This window comes from Ailuropoda melanoleuca, chromosome X (genome assembly GCF_002007445.2).
Source record: "Ailuropoda melanoleuca isolate Jingjing chromosome X, ASM200744v2, whole genome shotgun sequence".
Classification (NCBI taxonomy): domain Eukaryota; kingdom Metazoa; phylum Chordata; class Mammalia; order Carnivora; family Ursidae; genus Ailuropoda; species Ailuropoda melanoleuca.
Genome location: NC_048238.1, coordinates 10,026,444 through 10,045,300, shown reverse-complemented (window position 1 = coordinate 10,045,300; position 18,857 = coordinate 10,026,444). Strand labels below are relative to the sequence as shown.

Genomic DNA, 18,857 nt, shown 5'->3' with positions numbered 1-18,857 from the left:
GGGGGGGGGGCTTACTTTCTTTCGAAGGCAGCGGATTTTTCTCTTGCGTTTCTGTCTTCTTCAATTTCGACTTATCGAATTTCTCAATCTCAGCCATATCGGGCTTGTCAGACATGGTTGCAGAGGAAGCTGCATATACAAAGCCAAGGAGGGGGGTGAGATCGAGCGAGCGACCCACCCTTGCCTCTCCCGGCTCAGAAATGCGCTTCTGCCCTCGCATCTCCAGCCTGAAACCCCACCTCTGCCTCCTTCCGCTTTCATTCAAGGCTAAAGCTCTTCCTCTTTCTACACACAAGAAAGAACCCCCCTTCATTATTTCCAAATGCGGGGGGCCAAACTGGGAAAATCGCCCTCCCATTAGGGGGCAAGTCTTTCGGAATAATGAAACTGACCACCGTGAGTTATCCGTTCACAATGTTTGAAAATTAAAATCTGGCTAGAATAGTGAAGCCATTTCAAGTTGGAGGCGGGTGGTGGGATCGAGTAAAAATTCTTAAAACGAAGCGGAGGCTGCACAGTCCTAGCATTTTACATGAGTCTCCCCCCAAAGATGGGGGCCGGGCTGCTTTTCTTCTCTGTTCACAAAGGCGGCAGCTGCAGCCGGCGTCCCCGACCACCGCCCTACTGCTTCCTCACTCGCGCTCAACAATGCGGCAGGCCGCGCACAAAGCTGCCCCAAACCAGTGCTGATCTGCATTTAGCGGCAATTCGGCAACCCCCGCAAGAAGGGTTGTTGTCCCCCCCTCCCTAACATCCCCCCCCATTTCGCAGTATAGCCCAGCCACCTTAAATCTGGGCAGATAGAGCCCAAGAAGCCATCAGAGGCTACAGGAAAAATGTTAATTGTTGAAGCTCCGGGCTTGGCTGGGTGTGAGTTGGAACAAAGGATTTTTCTGTTCCTGATTAATCACCGCCTAAGAGGCAGTGCATAATGGCGGGGATGGGGGGGCGGAATGTTCCCTCGGAGCTGCCATGGCCCAACGCCCGGCTTGGGGGGTTTTGTCTTTAAACCACCAAGTTCCCGACCCTGTTCCCCAGCATCTGGAAGGGTTTGGCATCTCCAGGACCCCAAGAAAGGCTTCCCGGGGAGGACCCTTTGGGCTAGGCTATAGGGATGCCTCTATAGGGAGAGGGGCGCCGAGGCGCGAGCGCCGGGCGGGAAGGGACCGAGGGCAGGAAGCAGGGGCCCGGGGCTCACCGGAGCGAGGTGCGCGAGCGAGCGAAGGCTGATCTGCTCAGGGACCGCCGCCGAATGCCGGGCGGGGCGCGCCGCGCGTCACTATATGCGCGCTCGTATGTAAATGAGGTGACGTCACCCGCGGGCCCGCTTAACTCCTTCGCGCCTCGTCTCCGCCCCGGCGTCCGGGGGCCTGCCTGGCGTTTGGGGGACCCCCGCCCCGCATGCACCAGTGCACCCTTACCGCAACGACGGCGGAAAATTAAAAGGAGCCAAAGCCTCCTCCCCCAGCACTTCCTGCATCATGCGTTTCCTCCCCTTATGTCTATTTTACCATAATGGATTTTTGCAACAGCCGCGCAAACCTGCTCTTGGGGACGGGGGCGGGGGGGCATGATAACGAAGGGTCTGGGTGGTACCTAGGGGGACAGGCATTCCTTTACTGCGAAGCTGTCTTTGTCTGGTGCGGACATCCTCGAGCGAGGGTGCGGTGGCCGCGCTGGAGGGCCTCGCCCGATGCAGGGGTGCGATTCCTGTGACTCAGCTTTCGGGCCAGCCGAGGGCCTTCGCCCCACCCCGGCCCTCTTTGTCTCTCACCCGGCTTCTCCTGAAATTGGGTGGGAGGTAAAGCACCCTTAAGTGATTCTTTTCAAAAAAGTTTCCTCACTGTAACATGCATATTTTTTCGTCGCTATAATTTTTTGTGAGCACCCGAATCAAATAACCGGAATATTTGCTGGTTGGAGGTCACTCTACCTGGATTTTACAGCGTACAACGCCTCCCCGCTTATAAAAATAAGTCACGTTCAAGCTCTGCTATGGACTTGCTGCCTGACAATAAGGAAGTTCTTTTTACTTTCCTGTTCCTTATTTTCCTAAATATAAAAGCGATTGCTAAGGAGGCCCGTGTCCAGTACCAAAGACTGAATCCCATCGTCTCTAAAATCGAAAGATTAAATTTAACAATCTCACTCTGTTTTGAAGAGAGCCTTTTCAGCACAAGATGTTTTTGAAGTGCACTTCTAAGTTGAATCTGGAAATATGGGAGATTTCGGTAGAGAAGAGCAGTTTTCAAAATGGCACCTTGCCTGTGAGTACCAGTGACCCCCTTGCCGCTGAAATCCGTCGCGAATACCGTGCCCTGTGCCCGCAAATGGCACGTGAAAGCAAAAAGACCCCCGGGTTGGGAAAGACCTACTTGAGATCATTTTAAGACGCCAAGCAGTATGCACAATACTTCTTATCCCTTTCTGCATCCTGAGGAAATGTTTCCAGAAACCCTTTGCTAATCACGTTTATGGCAGAGGCTTTTGTCCCATGGGGATTAAAGTCAAGTGTTACACAGACCCTCAAAAGCCACTGCAGGAGCAGCTCGGACTTCCCCATTTCTTTATCCACTTGACTTCCTTCTTGGAGGGGGGGAAGGGGCAGGTGACTGTCTGGCTCCAGTTCATGCTCCAGTTCATGCTCTGGTGGGTGGCCGCCATTCTGCTCTCCAAACAGGATGTCACCTCTCTGGTTACACTTCTCCCCTGACCCTACCCTAGTTGACTGGCCTGAGAGTCCCCTTCACTGTGGAAGCTCATTAAAGATCATGCCGGATGGATATTTGGCCCGTTTCAGCTGGCAGCTGCCTGATACACCATCTCTGGAGGTTCCGTGATTCCATGTTGCCTCACCCAGCTGCTGTCAAAAATCACTTCTTTCTTCCCCCAGTGTCTCTGGATACAAAGGAAGGCCACTACCAGCCCAGTGCTGCTTTTCCCCGAGGTGCTTCCCTTAAAAAGGGTTAGGCCTTGCAGAGCCATGTCTCCAGAAGAGACAGAGGAGTGGAAATTTGGAAATGCCTGGAGAATTTTTCCAGGCTGGTAGCAAGCAGCCTTCCATTGTGTTCAGATACTGACAGAAAAGAAGGGGACTTGTTAAAAGGAAGAGAGTCTTCCGTATTGGGCTTGCCTTGCCCCTGGTCAGCCGACCTAGAGAGAGCCGAAAGAGAGTAGGAGGCAGATGAAAGGGAACGCAAACTAAAGGAATATTTTTAAGGGTTGTGTGACCCTGGCCCTGTGAATTAATTTTTCTGGGCCTGAGGGTTCTCGTCTGTAAAATGGGATCGTTGCAATAAACTACCTCTTTGGGAGCCCTAAAGGCTCAGGACATTGCACAGCACTTAGTAAGTGCTTTGTATTATAGTTACTTAGGATGGAACGTTGAGGGGGAAAAAATTAACGTCTAGTGTTTGAAATTGCAAATTTTAGAGATTTTTAGATTCGTCATTTCTCTTAAAAAGTACCAGTAAAAATGAGATCTTATGTTAATTTTATAGCAAATAAAAACTAACAATCCCTGTTGGTTGATGCCTTGTAAGAGTCGGACACAGTCATGGGTGCTTTACATTTGCTCCTGCCTTTCCCCCCTGCTGCCCCCCTCACCATGAGGAGGGGTTTACACACGGGGAAACTGAGCTTAGAGAGCCATCCTTGTGATAACTCAGCCGGTAGCCACTGTCTATTATTTGTGCTAAGGGGTTCCTAAAAGTCTTCGCACCCCCTGCCTCCCGGACCCCCAAGTCTGCGCCTGAGAACTATCAGGAAGCATGGGAGGGGGCAGGCTGCTTTGTTTCCCACAGCGCCTGGGAGAGGGCCCTTGCTTAATACACAGTCATGGCCTTGCCCTGAACTGACTTGCCGGGATGAGGAAGGTCCCTGAACCCGGCTGGGCCAAACTCTGAGCCTGTGGCTCCAGCCGCCTTGCTTCCCCCCTCCCCAATCATTCAAACCTGTCGGTATTAATGCTTCACATGGGAGGGATAATTCCCGCCCCCCTGAAGCCACCGTTGCAAGAGGGTTTGTGCGCTGGGTGCGACTCCCATGGAGGTGGGGGGTTTTCAAACCTGAGAGGAAAGACAGAGGCTGAGAGCAGCAACAGCTCCCAGCTCAGGGCTCTCCGGGGGAAAATGGGTGAAGCACCCACCTGCTGCTGGCCAGCCTTCCTGAGCTCATGGGCACCCATGTGCCAAGGGAGCCGGCCTTGGACGGTGGCCCACCTCCAAAGCCCCTGCCTGGTGGAACCAGGAAGAAGTGTCAGGGCACATTCTGCTTTATTTTCCTTTCCAGGGTAGGCCTGGGACAGCTTTGTAGCTATTTCCAAAGCTGGAGAAACAGCCACAGAGGTCTGGGTACCTGAAAATTCGTCCTATTATTTTTTAACCTATTAAATTCTGTACAGAGCACTGGCCATTAGAAGAGAAGGAACAGAAGAAAGTGGCCACAGCAAAGCTCCCAGCCCTTTGCTTTCTCAAGCCCAGGCCCCTTTGTCTCGGTTTCAGGGCCTCCTACCATCTGCCCTAACTGCCTGCACCCCACTATGCCCGGTGACCCCACAAACTCTATCCATTCATGTAAATCCCCTTAGAGAAACAGCCCAAGTCCCCCCCCCCAACGACAGGGAAGGGATATTGAGTGGGGTGTCTGTATACAATATCTAATTCAATTCTCACCCTCTGCAGTGGGCACTAATACCCACATTTTACTACTGAAAACCCTGACACTCAGAGAATCTAAGCAAGCTTGCTTGAGAACAAACACACAGGTCTGTCTCCCGAGACTATGCGGGCCCATCGGGGCCAGCTCTCCCCGACCTGAGTGTGTCTCCAGGACTCCCACCTGCGGCAGCTCCACCTCACGCTCAGTGGGATGGAACAGAAGGCTCCCTCGGCTAGTGTGCTAAGAATGAGTGCAGGAGACGGCGAAGCAGAGAGGAGTCCACGAACGCTCTCGAGAATGTGAAACATGTCGCTAACTTTCCTGTTCACTTTGTCGGTCTGATGGAATCTTAGAGCCAAGAGCAACTTTAAGGGGGATCTCATTCAACCCAGTTCCCTCCCGTGGCTTGAATTCTCCTCTACAACATCCCCTCCAAGTGGTTGCTCAGTCTATGCACAGCAACGGCAAGAAAAAGCAGGCGGAGAATCTTCAAGCATATACACCGGGCGGTGAGGAGCTCAGTTTGGCTAGGGCTTGCTCAGAATGAGAGAAAGTGACAGGAAATCATGTGGAGAGGCGGGTGGGGGCCAGAGTCAATAACAACAACAACAACAACAACAACAACAACAAGAAATAAGAACAGCAACAGCAGCAGTCCTGTCTGTAATGATAACATTTTTTTCGAGTGCTTACCATATAGAGGGGAGCTCTCCGTATGTAATCTCCCCAAACCCTTACACAACCCTATGACAGAGGCACTGTTGTGTTCCTCATTCTGCCGATGAGGGAGTCCTGGGGAGATTAAATAATTTACCTGAAACCACACAGAAAAAGCCAGAGGCAGGGTTCGAACTCAGATGGGCTGGTTCAGAAGCCGCCTCAGTTAAATACTCCCCTTTTCTAGAATCCTAAGATAAGGCCCTTAGATTTTGTTGTATAGGCCAGCTAAGGGTAAAGTTATATCCCATCACAATAAACCATCCGACTTTTCCACCACTAAAACTTTGAAACACAGATATAGTCATGGATCATATAAATTAGAAAGTTGCCTGCTTCAATTGTCAAAGGATTTCATTACAGAAATTCAGTCTGCTCTCTGCCTCATCCTACCCAGCCCAGTGCACTTGCAATAAAGGGAATTCTTATCTTGAACATTGGCAGTTTGACACAGCTTTTCGCTACTTTAATATTTTTCCCAGCAGTCATTCGTATTACACTGGTTACAACAAATTAGCAGGTCAAATCACATCTTGAAAGGGGAGGCATTACATATTCCTGATGGCCTTCTGTGTTAAAAGTGATAAACTTTTTATTCTGTCTTGAAGCAGAATTATCATTAGCAAGTAGTAAGTGTTCATGTATTTTAATGTGCTTCTTCTGGGGACGTCAATGCTTTTTTTAAATAGAATATAGCTCCCACAGCATCAGCAGAAGGCAGCTAATGGCTTCCGTGGTAAGGAAAATGGAGCTCAGGTGGGCACTAGATTTGATCACATAGTCCAAGATCAACCTCCTTGGCTGACCCGGACCCTCTCCCCTCTGCAGGGCTGGCTCCAAGGGCGTGTGACCTATGCGGTGGCACAATGCACCCACACTCACAGAGACCCTTTGCTCAGCCTCACGCTCTGTTGTCGCCATCTTGAAATTGTTAATAATTTTGGACAAAGGGCCCCAGGCTTTCATTTTGTACCAGTCATGAAGCCAGTCCAGCCCCTCTCATTCTCATTCTCTGTGCACCACCAGTGCCCTAGCTTTTCCGAGGACCCAGGAATGGGCCCATCTACTCATGTGACCCTTCCTCTGCCTGCAATGCCCTCTCTGATTCTTCCCACCTGTGATGCCCCCATGTGAAGAGGTCTGAGTGTGTGCACGGGATGGTTCAGCCTCTGCACCCTCTGCTAAGCTTCCGTCTGAGCCTAGTCGCCCTTGGAGCAGGTGATCGCCGCATGTTTCTAGGGCTTATGCCAGGTGCGCACACCAGTTCTCTTCCCTTCCTCTCTGCCTGGTGGTTTCGTCCTGTCCAAAGGATGCCTACAGCTCTTAGCTTCCCTGCACATCAGAATTCCCCGGCATGTCCCAAGGCCAGGGAAGGAGCAGGCCTTTGCTGCCATCTCTGCCTACTTCTCCAATTCTCTCTGATGCCTTCACTCACAGGAGGCTTCCCTGGGGAGGAATTCCACAGATACAATTTGCACCGAAGCCAGAAGAGGAGGATGTCATTTTCTCACACAAAGGCCAAACGCGGGGCAAATGAAAGCACCAGGAAGGGCGCCTGGGTGGCACAGTGGTTAAGCATCTGCCTTCGGCTCAGGGCATGATCCCGGTGTTCTGGGATCGAGCCCCACATCAGGCTCCTCCGCTATGAGCCTGCTTCTTCCTCTCCCACTCCCCCTGCTTGTGTTCCCTCTCTCACTGGCTGTCTCTATCTCTGTCAAATAAATAAATAAAATCTTAAAAAAAAAAAAAAGAAAGAAAGAAAGCACCAGGAAAGGATGCTTGAGTTCTAGGCGCTTACTGTGCCATTTATAGCCAGGACTCAATTGTCTGAATTGGTAAAGATGACATGGACAATAGAGATTACAGACCCTACAGTTACTAAATCTCACTTTAGCAAATAGATTTGGTCAAAAGCATGTGTTCAAACAAATGCTTGTCTTCTTGTTCACAGTAACACCAATCCAATAGCCAAAAGATGGAAGGAGCTAAATGCCCATCGACGGATGAATGGATAAATGAAATGTGGTGTAGTCATCTGACGGGACAGTATTCCGCCATCCACAACATGGATGAACCTGGAAAGCACGCTGAGTGAAAGAAGCCAGATCCCAAAGACCACGTATGGTAGGATTCCATTTATGTGAAACATCCAGAATGGACAAATCCATAGAGAGAGAAGGAGATTAGAAATGGCCAAGGGCTGAGAGGGGTGAGCCAAGGGGAGGAACTGCTGGCTGGGTACAAGGTTTCATTTTAGGCTGATGAAAATGTCTGGGAACTAGTCAGAGGACGGGGCTGTGCAACACCGTGAATGTATGAAATGTCACTGAACCGTTCGTTCTCGAAGTGTTAATTTCATGTTATGTGAATTTTACCTCGATTAAAAAAAAAGGAGGGATGTAAAAAGAGAGAGAGAAGAAGAAAGAAAAGTAAATCATAGTCCCATTTCCTCACACCCCAATGTCTGGTTCAGAGGAAATGGGAGGGGAGTCAGGGAGTAGAGTGAGAGTCTGGTTCTTAACTCTTTCTGTGCCACGCCAATTTGCTGAAGCCCGGAGACCCTCTCTCAGAGTTATGTAAATGCATAAAATTAAAAAAAGATGAATGAAAATGAATAAAAGCAATTAGATTTCCATACAGTTACCAAAAGAGTTTTAAACACTGAGATGGAGTCATCTACGTGCTTCTTTGTAGCGCTGAATAACACAATCCCAAAGTCGGTCTCAGATCCAGCATAAGTTCAAAATAGCGGGGAGTGTGTAGATATCTGCAAAATGTTAACAGATATAAAAATATCTGCGGTGTCTGTTGTTGACACAGTCACAGGAACTGCTAATGCTAGAGAGCTTCCTTGCCGTTATGGACTGAACGTTTGTCTGAAGGAAGGCAGCTGTCCGCAAGCCAAGCAAGAAACAGGTTCTCATTAGGAACTAAATGTGCCTGCACCTTGATCTTGGACTTCCCAGCCTCCGGAACGGTGAGAAACACATGTGTGTCGTTGAAGCTGCTGGGTCCGTGGTATTTTGTTATGGCAGGCCCACGCTTAGAGACTTGCCTGCAGGCGTCCTTGAAGGAAATGCTAACGCTCAGTTAGAGGTGAATGAAAGGATGTAATTTTTTCCTTTCTAAGTTCATGGACTCCCTGGATTCTCCGCAAAGCTCTCTTGGATGTCTGTGGACCCTAGTCGATCGAAGGGAGGGGGGTCTCTCGAACAAGAATGGAAGACATAGTGGGGTGGCAATCAATGAACCAGATAAACCACCGAATATCTGCTTTGGAAAGGTAATTTACCATTGCCTCCTTCATCTTCTCCGCCCGGCCTCAATTCCACGGTCCATACCAGCAGGTTACTCAAAAGGGCTTAGCAACAGTCAGTTGGACAACAGTTGGAGCAGGGAAAAAAAAAAAAAAAAAAAAGACCAGCTTATAGGTGTCACCTTACATCTTGGGCGCCAATAAAATCCTTGTGTAATATGAGTCACATTTATCTGGTGTTTGTGAACTTTGTCATGCACTTTTTCATCTTTTGTGTCATTTTATCCTTAAAGCAGCCTTATGCAGATAAAGGGGCTGGGTATTTCTACCAGTTTTTTTTGCAGAGAATGAAACCCAGCACAGAGAGGTTAGGTAACCTGCCCAAGGGCATTCAGGTGGTTAGCAGAGCCAAGGCCAGAAACCAAAACTCCTCACTTGGAGCTGTGGGCCCATAGTCCCTTCGGCATGATTTTAGGTGCAGGAGCTGAAAGACTTCAGGAAGCAGCTTATACGCCTCGGATGAGGAGGAGCCCAGGCCAGTCGTTTACGAAAGTCAGTCATCTAAGAGCAGGGTGATTTATTGGTACTGGAAGTATCCCCAGTGCTAAGTAAACAGCAGCATTCCTGGTTTTGTTGTGGTCGTGGCAGGGATGGTGATGGTACTGTGTTTGGTTAGCTAGTTTTGTCATCCAAGAATCCATTGCTCAGATTTCAACCTGCATGCTTGGCTTCCAAAGACCTAAATTTACTCATTCATGAAAATGGCTTCCCCGACATACCACCCCCCCCCCTTTTTTTTAACTACCAGTAGTCCTTGGCACAAAGAAAAGGCATACATTTGGACTTAAATCTTTCTATTTTTCTGTCTACTTACAGACTGGGGCACAATTTTAGTTTGGACCAGAAGGAGGTATTTTAATGTTTGAATATCGAATTTTGTACCCTACGGCGATGTTTGTACAAATGCCTTACTTTTATAGCTAGAAGGCTGGATCTGGTTTTGCGTCATAACAAAGTGGCTGGCCTTGGTCCCTGGCTCCTGGGAGGTAGTCTCTGAACCCTTCCCATTTCCCAGGTGGGAAAAAAATACAATGATGAATTCTATATACCCTGCCCCCAGATTCATCAGTTGTTACTATTTTGCCCCATTTGCTTTCTCATTCTCTATGTATCTTGTAAACCCCGACAGCAATTTACGAATCTAACAAAAAACAAGACATTCTCTGACACAGCCCCAGCACACTTATCAGGACCCAGAAACTTCCTATTGCTACAATATTGCTTTCTAACCTACAAATCTGATTCAGATTTTGCCTCTCAGCCTAATAACGTCCTTACAGCAACTTTTTCTTCTTCTTCTTTTTTTTTTCTTAAAGATTCTATTTATTTATTCGACAGAGATAGAGACAGCCAGCGAGAGAGGGAACACAAGCAGGGGGAGTGGGAGAGGAAGAAGCAGGCTCATAGCTGAAGAGCCTGATGTGGGGCTCGATCCCATAACGCCGGGATCACGCCCTGAGCCGAAGGCAGACGCCTAACCGCTGTGCCACCCAGGCGCCCCAGCAACTTTTTCTTCTGGTCCAGATTCCAGTCCGGAAACGTGCAGCGCACTAGGAAGTCAGATCCCTTTAGTGTCTTTTAATTTAGAACTTTCTCAGCCTCTTTGGCTGTTCCATGACACTAATATTTTTGAAGACAACAGGCCAGTTGTTCTGTGGAATCCCCTTGATTTAGGCTTGTCTGATGTTTCCTGATGATGAGATTTGGGCTTTGCCATTTTGGCAGGAATCCTATACAGGGGATGCCGTGACCTTCCCAGTCTCTCGAATCAGGTGCCTCAGGCCAACATGTGGTTGGGGGTGTTCACTCTGATCACCTGATGAAGGTGTTCCCTGCCAGGCTACTCCACCTTGAAGCTATTTGTTCTTTGAGACGCGCTCTTTCCCGCATCTCTATTCCCTACGTGGCCTTGCCGTGTCAGCTGTCTTCACAGACAGCTCCTCGCTCAGGGTCTTCGTTCATTCCTGCTGCCACAACGAAATCCCACACACTGAGGGGCTTACAAACCACAGAGGTTTATTTCTCACAGTTCTGGAGGCTGGCAGCCCAAGATCAGGGGGCCAGCGTGGTCGGGGTGGGAAGTCACTGACTTCTTTCCCTGTCCTCCGCGGTGGGGGGGGGGTTCTATGAGGCCTCTCGATCCCACTCAGGAAGGCTCTACCCTCCATGACCTGGTCACCTCCCTGAGGCCCGCCTCCTGCTATCTAGGCCATGGGGGTTCCGAGGTCAACATAGGAATTTGGGGGAGATACAAATATTTAGACCATAGCCCTCAGGACTGGTGGGATTAAGTGTATCCTCAGGGGAGGCGAATTCCTCTCCCCACCACGCACAAACCCCGTGAGAGTCTGTGGCACGGAAGGAAGCCGTGTCAGTGCCGACCCCACTTACAAGTGACTGCGGTGTCACTGGGGAGCCACGCGACAGGATTCAGAGTGCACCCCGCTTCCAAAGGAGAAAAGTAAAAAAATGAAACACGGCAAGTATCTTTTCACAAAGTAGGCCCCCAAAGGTCTTATCAACCGCTAGAGAACAGGAAATGCGCATTGTCCCTCCACCAGCTTGCTGAGCGCTGCAGAATATAATTGTCTCCAAGGACAGGCCAGAAAGTCGGAGGTTGACCTTCTACCAGGCCAGTATTTAGTAGGTGTTTCGAATCGTCCAGAGTCGAGAGGACTTCGCCAGTCCTGCTGGGGGACGTGGGCTGAGCAGCTGGGGGGATCCGTGGCTAGGAATAACCACACGGGTCATCCAGAGTGCTTGTCAGAGCCAGGCACTGCCCTGTGTCCCTTTTAGTTCCCCGAGCGAGCAGGGTGGGTAAAGTGAACAGCCCATCTGACAGAAAAGAAACTGGGGCTCCAAGACGTAACACGCCCCAGGTCACTTGCTAGTCAGAAGGATGGACCGTGTGATGTGATCATTTCAGTTTTCTCTTTCAGCATTTTATTTGCATTTTCCTCCCTAAAGCAGGGGCAGCAAGTAAGAAGGGGAGATCTCAGACACCGCAGAAACTGTTCCCTGGCCTCGGACTGGGCTAGTCCAAATCCGGTTTTCTGGTTTTTGTTTTGCTTAGATGGGAAGCACACTAACATTTGTCGTGCTGGCCCCTTGTACTGCTTTGTCGGAGCCTTTCCGTCACCCCATGGTCTTGGTCTTGGGATGCTTATTTTATCTTCTTTTTTTATTATTATTATTATTTTAGATTTTATTGACTTACTTGTCAGAGAGAGAGCGAGCAGGAGAACACAAGCAGTGGGAGCAGCAGATGGGGAGGGAGAAGCAGACTCCCCGATGAGCAAGAACCCTGATGTGGGACTCGATCCCAGGATGCTGGGATCGTGACCTGAGCCGAAGGCAGACACTTAACCAACTGAGCCACCCAGGCATCCCAGGATGCTTATTTTACAGATGGAAAGACTGAGGCCCTGGCCATTACCATGGGCAAGTGCCTGAACTGGGATGGCATCCAGCTCTCTCCGGTTCCAAAGGCTGGCCTCTAAATCCTTCCTCAGTGAGTCAGGATTAATGCGGGAAGATGCCCTGAGATAGCAGGCTTTCAAATGCAAATCAAGCAACCAGGCCCTTTCTGCCCCTTTCTGACTGACAAAAATGAAAAGGTTAAACACTGTCTGAGGTTGGGCAGAAGGCGGGGAAAGGAGAGTGAGAGCCGTGCTCACGGGCCCTTGCTGGAAGTGTAAACTGGTAAAAACTTTGCAGGGGTGCCAGGCGCTCTCACAATCAAAACAGCATTTCCAGCTTGATCCAGAGGTTCCTCTGTTAGAAATGTTTTCTAGGGCCATAGTCGGACAGATACGCCAAGATACGTCTCTATATATTTGTACACGTACACATACCTATCTATCTTTTTCCCATAGCGTTGTAGGTAAGAGGAAACGCTAGAATTAACCTAAGTGTATATTAATTAGGAGATTAAATACATGACAGAACACCCAAACAATGGAAAGTTACGCAGCCCTTAGATAAATGACTGAGCGGCGCCTGGGTGGCTCAGTCGGTTGAGCATCTGACTCCTGGTTTCTGCTCAGGTCATGATCTTGGGGTCACGGGATGGAGCCCCGCATCGGGTTTCCTGCTCAGTGTGGAATCTGCTTAGGATTCTCTCTCTCCCTCTCCCTCTGCCCCTGCCCCTGCTTGGTCTCTCTCACTCTCTCTAAATAAAAATCTTAAAAAAAAAAAAAAACAAGGAAAGGATTGAGGCAGCTTTATTCATGATGCCATGAAAGAGTAGCCAAAGTACCCTTTTTTTCCAAGAGTTTTTTTTTTTAAGAAATCTCTATACCCGACATGAGGCTCAAACCTACGACCTTGAGATCAAGAGTGGCATGCTCCACCAGCAGAGCCAGACAAGTGCCCCTCAAGTATACTCCTAAGTAGAAAAAAGAGAGCCTTCTAAAGATTGTACGATCTGTCTCTGTGTAAATAAAAAAGTGAGCTTATAGAGACAATTTCCAGAAAGGAATTTTAAGAACTATTAACAGAAGTTACCTCTGGGGAAAGGGAATGGAGACTCTAATACCACTTACATTTTTACCAGAAGCATGTATTACTTTTATATTTTCCAATATTTAAAATACCATTTTATGTTTTACTTTCATCTTTTATATATTTAAAAATATTATTTGTGTCAATAATGGGGGAGGCTGTGCATGTGTGAGGGCAGTGGGCATATGGGAAATCTCTGTACCTTCCACTCAGTTTTGCTGTGAACATAAAACTGCTCTAAAAACCAAAGGCTATTTAAAAATAAAAAGTAAAAAAATATGTATATATATTTTCCTGCCCCAGAAATTTCATGAAACCAACACAAAGGCAGTTGAGTTGGCCTTTGAAAGAAATAGATGTGACCTTGGACTTGGGGTTTCTTTAGTAAGAAAAAAAAACCTCTGGAAGGAAGTGAAACACACAGCCAAGATAGAGTAGGGGCACTTCCTGCTTATCTGCAATTGAAGGAACTTCTGTTCTTAAAGGGGCAGGAGGACAATTACTAAGTATCACCCTTATAATCCTAAATCGAAGGGACCATACTGCAATATCCCTCCTTTCTAGAATGCAACTGAAGCACACACCAAGTTCAATTACAGAAGCTGTGTCTTCCACGTTTGCCTGTAAAATGCGAGGATAATTTGCATTTTGGAGAACAAAATCATATTTTCAGTGAGGTACAGAAGCTACTCTTTGAATCATGCAACGATGTGTGTATGTGTCTGAACATTCACGTACTGGATTTGTCTGAGTAGAAGCAGCCAGGTTGAACCACCATAAAAATGTACATTTGTACAGACGCTTCATTTTTAAATGTTACCAGTATTTTGCACCAGTATTCTTGCCTCCTGGCAGCCCCGGAAGGGTGTGACAGGGCAGCTGGCATCCCATCTACAAATGAAGAAACGGGGCACATGGTAAGTGACTCATCCAAGGTCTCTGGGCATGTAGTGGGGCCAGAAGTGNTGCCAGCTTATTCTTGCCTCCTGGCAGCCCCGGAAGGGTGTGACAGGGCAGCTGGCATCCCATCTACAAATGAAGAAACGGGGCACATGGTAAGTGACTCATCCAAGGTCTCTGGGCATGTAGTGGGGCCAGAAGTGGGTCCCAAGCCTAGCAGGTCGGCCTCTGGCCTGGTGCTCCGGCAGGGGAGGAACTGTGGTTTCCTGGAGTTTCATCATCCGTCCGTCCGTTTATGTGCAAGTAACTTTCCACTGACTTCTCCTAGGCCGACCTAGAGAGTTCGGCGCCAGCGCAGCCGTGAGGTGAAGGATATGAAGGGGGGGGTGCCACCTGAGTGGTGGATGGGATAAGCCTGGGAAAGCCGGTGAGGCGGATGGCGCAGGAGGGGCGTTTGCCTCCCTCTCGGCTGCTCAGCCAGGCCCCCGCCCTGCCCGGCTACCCCAGCTGGCTTCTCGAAGGGAGGGAGGAGCCACACAGCGGAGGTGGCTGTGGGGAGGAAATGGAGCACATCACAGCCCGTTCCCTTCTCCTGTCTGCCAACTGCTGCTCCCCCATATGAATTATGGGGTAATCAGATAATTGCTTTCGTGGAAGTTGAGCACGGCAGCCTCACCCCACCCTGTGATCCCCACGATTCCTGCCATTAGGGACATGGATTCCGATGCCTGGGGAAGAACCGTGAAGGCTTTGGCCCCCCTTGCTCCCCTGAGAGTGCCGTGTGCGGGCTTAGCCAAATCTGCTCTTCTCCCCTTCCTCACTGCTGCCCGCATTGCCCCAGGAGGGTTGTTAGATGTAGCCAATCAAAACGCAAAACACCCAGTTCCACTGGAATTTCAGATGAATAACAAAGACTTTTGAGGGTAAGTTATCCCCTGCAATATTTGAGACATAGTTAAACATTATTATTTCTCTGAAATTCCAGTTTAACTGGGAGTCCCGTATTTTATCTGGCAACCCGACCTTGAGGGGGTCACACTGAGACCCTTCAGCTGTCTGTCCATCCAGATCCACCCAAACACAGACACACAGACACACAGGCCTTGGTAAGTCTCAGGCCTCACAGTTCTGGCTTAGGGGCTCCTGCCAGCCCTGCCCCAGCTGGGTCTGCCTCCTGGGGGAGGGAAGAGGGAAGAGGGGAAAGAGAAAGGAAGAGAGGCTCCGAAGAGAAGGGCACTGGGGGAGGGGGCTGAGAGCTCGGCCCCGCAACGCACTCCAAGGGCAGGTGGGAGCCACCGACGTGATAAATGGGCCTTCAGGGCTTGGAGCTGGTCCACCAATAGGGCCCTGCATTGAGGCCAGAAGAGCCCCCTGCCCAGACGAGGAAGCAGAAAGCCTTCCCTGAACTCGCTGAGGCCTTCAGCCAGGCTCCTCCCCCGGCCCTCGGCCCTCGGCTCCTTGTGGCCGCACAAAGGCGGGATTCAGACCCAGGAGCAATGGGGAGCCGGCTCCCGACACACAAAGCTTCAGCACGCTCAGCCCTTCAGGGTGTCATTCAGCAGAGAAGCCACCGAGTGCCAGGCAGTGTGCCGACGCGACAACGTTGATGCCTGTGCATGCGGACCCTGTGTACAATCGGCTTGATTGAGGGTTCATTTACAGAACACAAAATGCATTCAGTTTCTGGGTGCTCTCGATGGGTACTGACGGTCAGGCGTGCCTGTGTAACCACCATCCCAAACGAGATACAGAATTTTTCCAGCAGCCCAGAAAGTTCCCTGTCCGGCAGCCATTTGAGAGACTTGTGCTTAAACGCTGGCCTAAGGGGGGAAGGCTTCTTTACTCCCGGAGGTGGAACGCCGTCCTCATACCCCTGTGCCTCGGAAAGGCTTCTCTTGTGACGTTAGTCCCTGTTTTGCCGTTTGTTTGCCCCCTGTCTCCTCTCCCTGTCAGGCTGGGTCTCCTCAGGGGTGCGCCTAGGTCTTTTTTCTCTCTGTATCTCCCCTGCATAACAACATGGGGCCCAAGTGGATGCCTGTTGAATGCTTGGCCCACAACTATACTGGGCCAGCAGAACTCCAATCCCGAATCATGAAAAGCAGGGAGAGTTCGTCTTTCAAAACAGGTACGCACGGAGATCTGTCTCTCCTCTGCTCTGTGGCCTTGCTCACCTCACCTCAGGTTGCTGAATCTGTTGAAAACTGTTGTGAGCCCATGTGGGAAGGCCTTCTTTCTAGGCCTTCTTTCTAGGCAGTCGCAAGGCTTGACCCAGNAAGAGCCCACGAGCCCTTCTTTCTAGGCCTTCTTTCTAGGCAGTCGCAAGGCTTGACCCAGTGTCACTCCTACAGTGTCAGTGGTGGTGCCTTTGTGCCCCACTGGGGATAAACACGTATGATAATGATAGCATGACTTCCGGTAGATATTTCCGATCTTACATGTCACTCGGGATCATCGTAGAACACCTAGAGAATATGATAAGTGACATTTATGGCCTGCTTTCTACAAGCCAGGGACTAGTCAAGGCATTTCTCAGTAACACAGGAGCATTGCGGTAAGAACTAGTATTGTTACCCCCACTTTAGAGAAGGGATCCAGGTTACCCTAACTTGACCCTAGTCCCACTGCTAGTGGTTGGGAGCTGGGATTTGAACCCAGGCAGCTGGGCCTGAGGTGCCCCACTTCTCAGGTCCCTACCAAGTTTGAGAGAAGAATATGGTAGAGATTTGGAAGACGATTTTTTTCTTTTTCTGGGTTTGTTTTTAATTGTATGGCTTCCTCTGAAATGTACAATTATTATGTGACATGATTACATCCAAATATGAGATATAGAGTACATGATTATGTCATAATCAAAGAACTGATAAATGCCTCTCAAAATTAGAAGGGAAGATTTCAGGGGAAAAAACCCAAATTGAAAAATGACTGAGTTTATAGACAGTAACAGCTGTTCTTTTTAGGAAATTGATTTTTTTTTTCCTTCTCAAAGAGTTTCTACTTCCTCAAGAAAAGTATCCTGTTTGCTGTGTGCTCCAAGGCGAACTTTCTGTATGTGATTAACGTCGTCAGATGGGCCTGATGTCCTCAAAACAGAAGGCTAGGCCATCAGGCCTCAGGAGCTTTTTCTTTTTCCCCTTGGTCCTTGATATCCAGCTTGCAACCCCAACTTATAATTTCCACTTACCCCTAAGTTGTCTGCTTCTCCCCATTTCCCCTGCCTATTCTCCAGGAGCCCCTCCTCATGGCACCCTGGGGAGTGTTGCTGTAACAGCCTCGTCTAGAGGGGTGCTCTCATCACCCTGGCCCCTAGGCTAAGGCCCCTGACCTGTATCCACATGGCCTCCAGCTTCTAAACCTTCCAGCACTCCCCACCACCAGAGCTTCAAGTGCAAGGGCCTTCAGAGTGCCACAGCTTGGAAGCGGTACTATCCGCCAGCGCATTTCTCTTTCCTCCAAGTAACCACAGCGGCAGCCACAAGGGCTTATCATTCTTTATGCATATCCCTCTCCTTGCATCCACTTCCGGACCATTATTCATGCTGTTCCCTCTGCCAGGAATGCATTAGTCTCACCTCCAACCTCACAACCACCTTGGGAGACGGCCATCATAGCATAGATACTAAGATAGAAGGCTCTGGAGTCAGACTGCCCAGGGCCGGCTTCTTGGCTGTGCAACTTGCAGAGTCACCTTGTGCGAGCCCCAGGCTTGGTCTACTGTTCTGCTGCTGCCATCAGGAGGTCCAGTCAGGCTGGAAGAGGGTTGCTGGGCTGGCAAATTATGTAGCCAGTCCCGATTCTAACACTGATAAGCTGTATGACTGGATAATAAGGATAATGGCAAAGGGCTTGAATGGGAATGGGTGGATGCATGGAAAGTGTTCAATAAATGGGACCTATCGTGATCCCCATCTCACCCCTGAGGAAACAGGGGCTCAGTGACTTGATCAGCAGCACACAGCTGTCACATGACAGAAAGTGACGCAATTCACTTTCACTTCCCGTGTGAATGTGAACTTTTCTACGTAGCCCTGACTCTTCTTAGCACGTGGTCACATGGGCTCCTAGGGTACTAACTATGTGACAGACTCAAGGCCTACCCAGACCTCTTTTATTCCTTTTTTCATAAGCCTTGGAAGCAAGCAGAGCACAAAGCTGGTCTTTTTCACATTTCATAAATGAGGACAGAGTAAACAAGCGACTAGCCCAAAGGCCCGAATCCAATCCAAGCTTTGCTGAGACAAAGATAGCAGCAGCAAGTCCGGGGCTCCATGAACCCATTCATCATGCCTGTTTCTTTTCAGTTGGGAGCCAGAACCCTCCTTCCTCTGCAAAAGGGGCTGACACACACTGGGCTGGGGGAAAGGCTTTTTCTGCGGGCCAATGGGGAGTCAGGAGGCCTTGCTCTTTCCAGCGGCTCCCCCATGGGACTGGAGGGAGGGGGGCAGGTAGCTCCCGATGCCACCGAGAACAGCTTTTCATTAATGCCAGCTGCACTGACAGCTCGGCGCCAGGATTTCTGGTGGGGGCGAGGGGGCGGGGCTACTGCTGTGGTTGGGGGGCAAGCATTCACTCCTCTAATCCCACGTTCATGCTTGCTGGGTCTCCGGCTTACGCTCTGCTCGCGGGGAAGGAACGGCGCTGGTGGCAAGGCGGCCAAAGTGAGAGAATGCCGTCTTGGCCTCAGGGGTGAGGCTGCGGACTCGGAGCGCACGCACCGCACCTGGCGGTAGGTGCTAGGAGTCCAGCTCCGCGGAGAGGGCCCAGG

At 49.8% G+C, this 18,857-nt stretch overlaps 1 protein-coding gene and 1 long non-coding RNA gene across 3 annotated transcripts in view; one reads left to right on the top strand and one right to left on the bottom strand.

Moving 5' to 3' along the window:
• The window catches only part of TMSB4X (thymosin beta 4 X-linked), a 2,727-nt gene extending 1,380 nt beyond the window's left edge, over positions 1-1,347 (bottom strand). Inside the window, exons 1-2 of the mRNA XM_002915055.4 lie at positions 1,199-1,347; positions 16-129 (exon numbers count right to left, since the gene is read on the bottom strand). Coding sequence (XP_002915101.1) covers positions 16-115 — 100 coding nt within the window. The 5' untranslated portion in view covers positions 116-129; positions 1,199-1,347. The remainder of the gene's footprint in view (positions 1-15; positions 130-1,198) is intronic.
• Positions 1,348-2,137: 790 nt separating this feature from the next.
• Positions 2,138-8,860, top strand: LOC117797507. Of its 2 annotated transcripts, XR_004622520.1 has the most exons (3): positions 2,138-2,267; positions 7,328-7,500; positions 8,197-8,860. It is a non-coding gene; the product is annotated as an uncharacterized LOC117797507 (long non-coding RNA). The 2 variants fall into 2 exon arrangements; XR_004622519.1 differs by lacking the exon at positions 2,138-2,267 and having other exon boundaries at positions 7,042-7,500.
• The last annotated feature ends 9,997 nt before the right edge of the window (positions 8,861-18,857 follow it).